The 11,596-nt window shown below is 43.5% G+C and overlaps 1 protein-coding gene across 1 annotated transcript; it reads left to right on the top strand.

Moving 5' to 3' along the window:
• The first annotated feature begins 845 nt into the window (after nt 1-845).
• LOC126641050 (cytochrome b-c1 complex subunit 2, mitochondrial) lies at nt 846-11,184 on the top strand. The gene is made up of 14 exons (XM_050317358.1): nt 846-988; nt 3,304-3,396; nt 3,525-3,674; nt 4,124-4,188; nt 5,058-5,114; nt 5,441-5,565; nt 6,254-6,351; nt 6,781-6,838; nt 7,003-7,098; nt 7,605-7,804; nt 8,061-8,141; nt 8,627-8,703; nt 9,940-10,093; nt 10,937-11,184. The coding sequence occupies exons 1-14, from the start codon at nt 953-955 to the stop codon at nt 11,018-11,020; spliced, it is 1,374 nt and encodes a 457-aa protein (XP_050173315.1). The 5' UTR covers nt 846-952; the 3' UTR covers nt 11,021-11,184.
• Nucleotides 11,185-11,596: the final 412 nt, after the last annotated feature.

The raw sequence follows: 11,596 nt of genomic DNA, 5'->3' as shown, positions 1-11,596 counted from the left end.
ATCCCGGCTCAGCTCGATCCCGGACCCGCCTCCACCACCCGGCAGGCGGAAGCTCCGGGACGTCCCGCTGAAGGTGCTGCCGGACGGGAGCGCCGGCGCTACTGGAAGTGCCGTGCCCGCAGCATCGCCGGCCGGCACAGAATCACAGAGTCAGCCAGCTTGGAAAAGACCTCTGAGATTATCGAGTCCCGCCGTGGACCCAACACCACCTGGTCTGCTAGACCATGGCACTGATGCCACATCCAGTCTTCTCTTAAACACCTCCAGGGACGGTGACTCCACGACCTCCCTGGGCAGCCCATTCCAGTGTCCAATCATTCTCTCTGTAAAGAACTTTTGCCCCTTCCAACCTAAACGTCCCCTGGCGCAGCTTAAGACTGTGCCTTCTTGTCCTGTCGCTGGTTGCCTGGGAGAAGAGACCGACCCCCACCTGGCTACAACCTTATGTCAGGGAGCTGTAGAGAGCGATAAGGTCACCCCTGAGCCTCCTCTTCTCCAGGCTAAACATCCCCAGCTCCCTCAGCTGCTCCTCATAGGAGTTGTGCCCCAGACCCTCCACCAGCCTCGATGCCCTCTGAACACGCTCCAGCACCTCCATATCCGCGCGCTCGGGGGAAGGCGGCTGCGAGCGCCACGGAACGGCCCTACCGCTGTTTGTTTACGGCTGTTTACGCTGTTCACAGCCACCCCGGGACCGCGCGCCCCGAGGCACATTCCCGAGGCACATTCCCGAGGGATATTCCCGAGGGATTCCCGGCCCGCAGTGCCCGGCAGGGGGCGCACAGCCCTCGGTGCCCGCGCGGGGGCGCTGTTGCCGCTGCCCCGCCGGAGCAGTAGAGTTGGGGCTGCGCTCGCCAGAAGGGCAGCGCGGCGCGGGGCGTGCCGGGAAGGCGGGGTGTCCCTGTGGCGGAGCCATCTTGTCCTGGCCGGGCCGGGCTGAGGGCGCAGCACCATGAGGGGCTTCCCGGCGGCCGCGGGGTCGCTCTCGGTGAGGGGGACGCGGGGGCGCCGTACGCGGCGCGGGAGAGGCGCAGTCGGCCGTGACAGCCGCTGTCCGCGCCCCGGCGGCTGCGGGCGGGCCTGACCGGGCGGCTCGGGGCGGGAGCCGGGCGGGGGGCGCGGGCGGGCCGTGGTGCCGGCCGGGCTGGCGGCGGGGTCGCGGTGGGCGGCAGGGCCGGGCCGGGCCGGGCGGGGCGGGCGGGTGGCGGAGCGCGGCGGCGGGTGAAGGTCAGACAGGCCGCGGGCCGGGCCCGGGCAGGGAGCGGCTCCCGGAGCTACACCGGGGCCGTCCCCGGCAGCGCCCGAGGGGGCACCGGGGAGGAGGGAGCGGCCCTGAGGGGATCCGGCCACGCAGAGGGAGCTCCGGCTGCTTGTGGTGACACGGCGGTGCCCTTGGCGCTGGGGCTCGGCCTGTCCCGCAGGCGGGAGGGCAGACACCTTGTCCTGCTGCAAAGGCTCCCGTGGGGATGGGACAGCGGGGATGGAACCGGGGTTCGAGCTCCGCGACAAACGCGCCCGAGTGGGAGAATGACCTCTGAGTGAATGACAGCGTGCTTGTTTTAGACGTGATTTAGTAATTGATAAATAAGCAGCCTTAGAGGTTAAAAATCTGTATCATACCCAATTGTTCGTGGGGGAAGAAAGGAGCTTTTCCCAGAGTCAAACACTCAACAGCCTGTGGCAAAGCAAGGGGAGTTACATCACTGGTATCCCTACAGCCGGGGGCAGTGGCTGCTGAGACATGGATGAGAATGAAGTTATTTTTTTAACGTGATAATAAGAGTAATATGTAAGCTTATTCTACAAGTATCAGCAACTTCTAAAGAGGAGGGAAAGGAATAGCATTTCAGATTTGAAATTGATAGTCTTGTCATTTCTGTTGCCAGCTGCTGAAGGGAGGGCTTTTGCAATGTTCACCTCTTCCATGTGAAGAGCTGCTTCATGAGAACCCTAGAGTTGTGGAATTGTAACTGAAAAATCAGTAAAATTCTCCAACACTCTTTGCAGTATTAGGAATCAGGCATCACTTTGTTTCGGTGCCAGGCATGCAGGGGATATTTCCTATTGCACCCTGGAATTAGCAGTTTGTTTATCCTGTAGGGATATACACATTAAACATGTTTCTTAGAAAAAGGCTGGACTGTGTTAACTATTGTCCTGACATTATTAGCATCTTTACACGCCAGTTTGAGTTCTTAGAAGGGGTTGGATTATATTAATTGTTTCCTTATATGAAGTTGTTTGTCTTCAGTTATACAGCTCAGACCTCTGGGTCCCCCCAGCATGGACTTGATGAGCAATCTTGTGCACTCCAGATTGATTATGCCTTTAGCCATATCAAGTCTTTGCCTCTGGTTTTGTAACCAAACCTCTGGTTTGGGTTGGAAGGGACCTTGAAGACCATCTAGTTCCAATCCCTCTACCATGGTCAGGGATGTCATTCACTAGATCAGGTTGCTCAGAGCCCCATCCAGCCCTGCCTTGAACACCTCCAGGGGTGGGGCAGCTTCAGCTTTGCTGGGCAACCTGTGCCGGTGCCTCACCACCCTCACAGCTAAGAATTTCTTCCTAACACCTCATCTGAATTCGCCCTCTGTCAGTTTAAAACCATTGCCCCTTATCCTGTCTCTGTCTGCCTGGATAAAAAGGTCTTTCTCCATCTCTTTTATGAGCCCCTTTAAGGTACTGCAATGCTGCACTGAGGTCTCCCCTGAGCCATCTCTTCCCCAGGCTGAACACCCTCAGCTCTCAGCTTGTTGTGTAGCAGAGGTGATCCAACCCCTTTGATCATCTTCGTGGTCTCCTCTGGACCTGCTCTGTCAGGTCCACACTTCAGTCTGAGGACTTGCCTGCGTGTCCTCTTTGTGTGCAGCAGTCAGCGTAGACAGGTTGGTGCTCTGAGGGGTGACTTCAGGAGCTGAAGAGCCCACACCTGGTAAATAGAGAATGATCTCCAAGCTGGGGTGCTGCTCATGTGGCTGCTGGTTCAGTCAGCTGCTGTGCAGGGGTTCTGTGTAGGACAGGAGAGATTCCCACTGCGCAGCAGCAAAGGGAGGGGAAGAACAAAAGCTTTCCTGCAGTGCTGTTTCTTGAACTTCCAGAAACCTTGTGTAGGGCAGTGCACAGATTTTGACAGCGATGTAAAAAATAGTCAGAGTAATTACAAGGGAATCACTGTTTTTACTCTGGGGTTTGAAATCCTTTACTGTATTTCTAGATTAAAATTAGTTGCTTCTTCAGTATGTAATGGAACATGTGGTAAACTAATTAAGGAAATCCATTCTCTTTTGCTTTCTCCTCTAGAAGAGATTTTACTCACTTAAAGTTGCTCCTAAGGTTAAAAGCTCACCAACTGCAGCAAAAGTGAAATTATCTCCAGAGTCTGAGGATCTTGAGGTCAGTATGAATACTGGGGTTTTTTTCTCTCTCCTTTTAATTTATTTTTCTAAAACTCAGTCAAAGCAGAGCTGTGATTGTACTTCCAGTGAATGACTAAACCAGGGGTTTTTTTCTCTTTAATGCAGATCACAAAATTACCAAATGGCTTAGTTATTGCATCTCTGGAAAACTTTTCTCCAGTTTCAAGGATTGGTGTGTTTATTAAAACGGGCTGCAGACATGAAACCACCAGTAACCTGGGAACTGCTCACCTGCTTCGTCTTGCATCTAATTTGGTAGGGGTTTATTCCCTGTGTTACGATGTTGGCAGTAGATGCAGTGGTCAAAGGTTTGTTATTGCAAAAATAGATGTTACGGTAAGAAATTTAATGTAAAATCCTACAAAGTGGAAAACAATGTACACTGGTACTTGGTTACCTGGTTTGAGTGCAGGAGAGATGGCATTACTTCCTGGAAGACAGGAAGAAGTATTTCTTTAGAATTATGCTCTCCTATGATGTACATACCCCCCCCCCATATATATATATATATAGCTTTGCACACAGATTATTTTATTTAGGCTGCAATAGAAATTATTTTAGGTAGCTGACACAAGCTCAATTTTGTGCAGGTGTGTGGAATATTTCTGAATAGTTTTTCTTATTGCTGCCATCAACCCCAAACCTGTTTTTAAATAGCTGGAATTGTAAGTTGCCTTTTTTTATTATTATTATTATTTTCATAGACTACTAAAGGAGCCTCCTCCTTCAGGATTACTCGTGGCATTGAAGCTGTTGGAGGCAGCCTGAGGTTTGTAACCACACAGAAAAATAATCTGTCTTGGTGAGATGCAGATGAGCTTTGTGACTTAAAGGGAACAGAAGACAAGATGCACAACAATATGTAGGTGGATAAGCTCAGTGTGGAACTGGCACTTGAAAAGTGAATGTTGTCAAGGAACATCTTGTACTTCACATTTTACTGAGCTTCAAGAGTGCACTCGGGATTTGTATTTTACAAAGACCTTTCAGTAAGCAGAATATAAATGTTGTGTACCTGGAAGAAATATAATTTGTCCAGAAAGCCTAAATTTTCTTTCTGCCTTTTCAGGCTTCAAGATTAAACTTGCTGAAGTCAGTAGGTTATTTTTTTCCCCATCTTTTGTGAATAGATACTACTCATCATACTGCAGGTTTGGGAACAATTCAGAGAGTAGTTGGCTTTTGTGATTTGAGAGTTTAAAACCTAGAAAACAGACTTGAGACTCTACCCTTCTCTGTTCCTGTCAATAACAAATGCACTGAAGCAAAAGGACAGGACCAACTGTTTTCTGCCCAAAGAGAATAATTTCTAAATTTCTTTATTTAATACATATACACATTTTTCTTGTTTTGCTGCTTAGCCTTGTTTGCTGTTTTACCTTGAATTATTGTGGTATCTTAAATTCTGTTGGTCACAAGACACTTGTTATTACTTGAACATTGAAGATGGGAGTTTTAATTATCTATTTCTGCAGTGCTTGTATTATCACTCCTTTGAACAGTCATCCCAAGCAGATTTAAGGTTAAATGGTTATTCAAGTCCATATCTTGCTGATAAATTCAATAAATATGGAAAACATGTGAAAATCCACTTCTATGTTCTCTGCTGAAATGGGTTTTGCTTTTTTTCTCCTGTAGTGTGTACTCAACCAGAGAGAAGATTGCTTACACCGTGGAGTGTCTGCGGGACTACGTGTAGGTATCTGGATGTGCTGGGAAGGCAATTCCTGCATTCTGTACCAGCTGCTTTTACTCCAGACCTGTTGTTTGACAGGGTGGCAGGAATATCCTCGTGCTTCTGTAATAAATCAATCACTATTTTAATATTCAACTTCTGTGCCATATTCCTGAGCATATGAATGCTACAGAACTGAAGTTGAATTCTTGTACTTTGTGCAGCAGTGGTAGTAACTGCTCTGATATGCTTTGTTGTTAGTGTGCTGCTTACAGATCTGTTTGAACTGCAGAAGTACGTGTGACTTCTATTGTGTTTAATGCCTTTGTACCTTTTTTTAATCTAGTGATACAGTAATGGAGTATCTTCTTAATGTCACCACAGCATCAGAGTTCAGACCATGGGAAGTAGCTGATCTTCAGCCACAATTAAGAGTTGATAAAGCAATTGCTTTTCAGAGTCCTCAAGTTGGTAAGTGTGTTTTCTAATCCACTGCATTGCTCTATGAGAGTTCCTCCACAATGAAAAAAATGTAGGAAAAATAGTTTCCCTTTTGCTCTGTCACATGGCCATTTAATTTTTCAGCCTGCTGATAGGTCTGATCTTTCTGGTGTTACGGAACTTTTTTTAATACACAGATTTTTCCAGCCCATGATAGCATTTAGCAAGTAACTTGCTGAAGACAGTTTACACCGTTCTTGACAGCTTCCATTTTACCTTTTTAATTCTTTTGGAGTACAACCAAAGAATGTGCAAATCATGACTGTTGTTGACAATGTATTTGCAACAGCTTGTGTAGTGAAAACTATTTAGGTATTACTCATTGGTGTGAAAACAGTATTCTACAAAAGACTTCTTGAATATGTATGGTTATTTTGGTATATAAACAACATGTATTTTCATCACACTGAAAGTAGATTCCAACTTTAGGATTGTAAATTTAGGTTTCTGTGTTTAAGGAAAAACAAGAAGACACACACAAAGCCTCAGCCAGATCGAGCCTATTCCCTTTATCTTGTGTTATTAGCTTCAGTCATTCAAGATCACTCAGGTAGTCCTTAAAGTGGACCACAGCTCTATTTTGTTTAGTTTCATTCAGAATCTTCATGACAAGTGTCTCTTACATTAATCATCATCACTGAAACTTTGTTCCTCTTAGGAGTGCTGGAAAACTTGCACGCTGCAGCTTACAAGAATGCTCTGGCAAACCCCTTGTACTGTCCAGATTACAGAGTTGGAAAGATTACTTCTGAGCAGGTAGGGTTATTTGTGTTGTGCTAGAAATCTGCTTCAGATTTTTTTTTTAATCAGGAATGGATGATGTCACTTGTGAGAGAATATTAATTTAGTAAATATACATTTAGTATTTACTACCTTATTGGTCTAGTCTTAAAGTAATTTTATTTTCATGCAGTTTTTAGTACTGGCTACAAAATTCATATTCACATTTAGAGAGGTGGTTATTGTCAGTGCCTTTCTGGTGATGATAAGGCTGTCAATGAAATGCAGGTGTTCTTTTATACAAGGGTTTTGTGGTTGCCACTGGGAAATGCAGTAAAATGCCATTCTACAGGCAGTTCCTTTGGGGTTTGCTGCATGAATAAATACAAAGGGGTATGTCAGAAACACACTCAAGATTTTTGTTCTTTATACAAAATACCCTAAAACATGAATTTACTGTTGCAGCTTCACCATTTTGTGCAGAACAATTTCACAAGTGGGAGGATGGCTCTGGTCGGAATAGGTAAGTTGTTCTCGGATGGGCTCTGCGGGTCACACGGGAGAACTCCGGTAGAAAGTGGAGTTCTCTTTAGGAGTGAAATGTTGTGGTAAACACTTCACACTCTTCTATCTGCCTGCTGTAGCTTTTCAGTGTCGTTGCATCACTTGGAATAACTTGCATTGCAGGTGTAAAGCACTCTGACCTAAAGAAAGTTGCAGAGCAGTTCCTAAATATCCGGAGTGGAGCTGGTGCTTCTGGTGCAAAGGCTGTCTATCGAGGGGGTAAGTGCCTTGTTCTGAGAGACTCATTTCCTGTTAGAAAATGCAGTATTCAAAGTTGCAACTGAAAACTCTATAGTTGCACTAAATGCTGGACATGGGAGGTGACAGGTCAGAGGTGCAGCCCATTTAAGTAAGCAGAGGATTATTTCCCACCATGGAAAGTTCTGGCCTGAAACTGAACCCAGATCTTCAACAAAGTTTTACTGCAAGATCATTTATTCTATGAAGTGAAAAACAAACTGGCATGTGGTTTCTCTTGGCAGTTTTGGTAAGGTTCCCTTAAGAATAGTTTCAGAGCTGTCAGGAAGTGGAGGTAGCATTTCTTTTTAGGGAAGATGTGTTAAAATGTTGTAAGTCAAAGCAGTGCTTAGCTCTTTCAGAGCAGTATCTTGCACTAATACCAACGGGTACTGGTTAGTTGGAGTATTGGCTGTTTCTGTAAAGAGATGGGGAGGGGGAAAGAAACTGAACACTTCCTACCTTTTATTCTGTTTTTGTGTTTTTAGGAGAAATCAGAAAACAGAATGGTGATAGCCTTGTCCACGCTGCAATTGTGGCAGAAGGAGCTGCTGTTGGGAGTGCAGAAGCAAATACCTTCAGTGTCCTTCAGCACGTTCTGGGTGCTGGGCCCCTTGTCAAGAGGGGAAGCCATGTTACCAGCAAACTGTGCCAGGGTGTTGCTAAAGCAACTAGCCAGCCATTTGATGTAAGTTCTGTCATATTTTATGTAAAAGGTGTATTATCTTTGAAAGGCTGCTGCCTTCAACTGCAGTCTTAATTAGTTCATTCTTGTACACGTTAGAGTGTATCAGTGAAGCCTTCCAATCTGATCTGTCCTCTGCACAGATGGAGTTTAGCTTCCTGAATTAAGTATTTTAGATCCTTAGAGTAATTGTTTTCCTATGCTTGATGCTGAATTGTTCTGGTACTTGAAACAGTTGATGATGTTTGCTTTTTTGCAGGCTTCTGGATTTAATGTTAATTACTCTGATTCTGGGCTCTTCGGGATTTACACCATATCCCAGGCTGGAAATACTGGGGAGGTGAGTTGCTGATTAGAATTTAAGTATTAACAACAAAACCTTCAAGGTAATGTTTTGATTTGTGATAGTGACTGATTCATCTGAAAAAAATAGGAATTTGATCTGGTTTCCTGTATAAGAATGCTGCATGTTCAGTTATGAACTACAAATAGTAAAGTGCCTTGAACTGCTGACTGCAATTGCTGATTTACATTTTTAAGCTGGCCCTTGAAGCTGGCAGAACTGAATACTCTCATGAAAAATGGAGAGACCTTATAAATTAAAGTTGTGGTGCAGTTGAAATCCACACTGGTTTTTGTGCCTCACTGGGGCATTTATTACAGTGGTTTTAGTTTTGTTAAAAAGCTGTTCAGAATTGTGTTTGGGCAGACAATCCAAACATTGTCAGCTGCTCTCTGGTGAAGTTTCCAAGATCCCAGATCATAGATATAACATGTTGAGGTTTAAATGTGGGAAGAAGTTTTAAATGATGTGATTTTCCTCAGGTCATTAAAGCTGCTTTGAACCAGGTAAAGGCAGTTGCTCAGGGCGGTGTCACCGATGCCGAGGTCACAACGGCAAAGTAAGTGTAAAGAACTGTCTCCTGTGCTGTAAAGAAAAGTGTCTTGGCATGTAGCTCCTTGTCAGAGACTTAGACTGTACAGCAGAGTTTATCATCCTGTGGTTATTCCATGGGGAACTGCTCATGGTCCTGCATTAACACTGAACTGCTGTCAGCACTGGTTTCCAAAGCTGTGCTAGTTCTCCAGTAGTGTTATTTCCTAATAAAAGCTTGTTAGGTAAGTGTTAATGTTTTCAATATAAGAAATTAGCAAGTGTCAGCAGATGCTGTTGTTTTAATCATACTCTGTAGTGTTAAGATGTATTTAAATTAGAATCCTAAATTGCATTATTTAGGTAATTCCCTTTACAGTTGCACTGCAGCAATTCCCAAAGCAATTATATTAAGCAATCTGTACCATCTTTAATAGTAATAAGGGTCTGCAAGTGTGAAGTGCTGAATTAGTGGTGTTCCACCCAAGTGCTCCAAATACATGCCCCTAGGAATGTTTCAGATGGGTGTGGGATTACTATTACAGAAACAGTAATACCAACATTCAGTAGTAAAATTTTGTCTGTTGCATGTCTAAAATACTTACAAGACTCCATGTAAAGTATAATTACTCAAACCTTGACAGCCTAGACACGATTGGTTCTGCCTTGGTCACTAGTAGCTAAATGGTGGAAATACCAAGCTACTTAATAATTTGCTTGGAATAAATAATTCTCCATCTTTTTGTATTAAAAAAAAAAAAGGACTGGCTTATAAAAGAAAGATTTTCATATGTAGCAGTGAGACTGCATAAAACAGAAGTAAGTGTGAATTTGCTGTCTTTTAACAAGACATGGAACTATTTCACAAAGAGACTGACCATTTACATTCACTACTTGTCATTTAAAACAGAATTGCTCTGCATGCATTTGTTCTTCATGAGAAACATTAGTTTTAAACTTCATAGAGTAGTTTGCCTAAGTGCATTTGTTACTTCAAACAGAAATCCTGAGCTGGAGATCTTCTGACTGGGTGGGGAGGCAGTAGGTGTTTCAAGTACCTGTCATGTTGATGCTTGGGCTGTTTATGGTGGCTCTTTCCTAACTGTGGAACCCTTCTGTGCTTGAAAAGGAAAACCGTGCGAAATGGAGAGCAATCTTGAAAACTTAAAAAGCACCAAAACCTCTTTGTGCCGACAGGGCTGGTGGGGAATGTAATGGCAGGACTTAGATACTCACTCATTGTTTGTGCTTTATTTGATGGCAGGAATCAGCTGAAGGCCAACTATCTGATGTCAGTGGAAACAGCACAAGGGTTACTGAATGAAATTGGCTCCGAGGCGCTGGTTTCTGGCACACACACATCACCATCTGCTGTTGCTCAGAAAATCGACTCTGTATCCACTGCTGATGTTGTGAATGTAAGTATGTGTTGGCATCTACAGGTGTTCCTTAATCACTCTGTAAGGTTGTTTTTGTGGAAAGCTGATGCTCATTTGTGTGTGTTTGTAAACACACATATACTGTCTTTAAAAAAGAAGGCAATTCATTTACAAATCCCAGCTGGGTATCTTTTGATGTCTTTACATACTTGATTGACAGAAGATCCTTTAATCCAATACACTGTAAGTAATGTAGCTAGGAATGATGTAAAATCCTCATCTACTTCACTTAAATTTACAAAAATTGCCAAGTAAGATTCATGGAAAACTTCATGTTAGTTCCAGTGAAGGTGATTCTGAGTCAAAGCTTTTTGAATTCCTGAGTCTAGACTATTTGATGTGCTTAATAAAACAATTAGGCTTTCAGTGATAAATTGATTTAACTGCATTGCTACTGCACATTATCTTGTTCCTTTTATGTGAAGCAAACTTCATACAGAAATCCATGAGAAAGAGAATTTTTAAGATATTCTTTTTTTACATTCATTGCTTATTTGTGCTGCAGCAGCAACTAGCAATAGCTTTAGTAGTGAGGAGAGATCTGTGTTTTATGGTGTAATAATTATTCTAAGAATAGCCATTTCGGGAGTTTATGCCTTTTATATCCAACTGTCATTCTGTCATTTCTCTTTAGATTATAAAGTAATGAGCAGCTGAATTAGAGAGCAATCAGGTTTATACAGCAAAAGGATTGTTTAGATGAAGATATGTTATGATAGTGTCAGGGTTTGTTGTTTGGTTTGGTAACTTGAGGCTGGGAGCAGCATGGGAAACTGTTGTAGTGAGTGTTTCCTGACAGCCACTTTCCTGATCCATTTTCAGGCTGCAAAGAAGTTTGTCAGTGGGAAGAAATCAATGGCAGCTAGTGGGGACTTGGGAAATACCCCTTTCCTTGATGAGTTGTGAAAACAAAACTGGGATACAGATTCAAGATGGACCTGAGCTCTTAAGTCACCCATGTTCTACATAAATTACCACTAACTTGTTATTTATGAATTCAGTTCTTTCAGAAAATTAATCTGGAGTAATTGTGGGCTTGCACTCATCAAATAAAGTGCTGAGTTCATATATTTTGTGTTGAGTTTTTTTCACTGAAAATGGTTTCTAAAAGGCTGATAAGTCTGGCTCTGTACACTGAAGGTAAAAACTACAGTGAGAAAACAAGGTGAGTTTTAGTCAATGTGATGAAGACAAATACTGTAATTACCACTAGTTATCCATGTATTGTTTTATGTTCAGGAAAAATTCTTGAATGACAGACTGTCTCCACCATCCTATTCTTTGTCTGAAGGCCACTTCCTTCACTTACTGGACATAAGGAGAGTGGAGACAGTCTGTCATTCAAGCTATTCTTTTTCTGCTCCTCCAGCATAGCAAATAATTTATTTAAACATAAGCTTAGAGTTTTAATCTCTTGGAAAGCCCCATGCTGTGTGAGCTTCCTTTCTGCTGTTCTAGCCTAATTATCTCATTTTAATACTT

This window comes from Myiozetetes cayanensis, unplaced genomic scaffold (genome assembly GCF_022539395.1).
Source record: "Myiozetetes cayanensis isolate MyiCay16 unplaced genomic scaffold, myiCay2020 scf20-37, whole genome shotgun sequence".
NCBI classification, from domain to species: Eukaryota; Metazoa; Chordata; class Aves; order Passeriformes; family Tyrannidae; genus Myiozetetes; species Myiozetetes cayanensis.
This window is presented reverse-complemented; position numbering and strand designations above follow the sequence as displayed.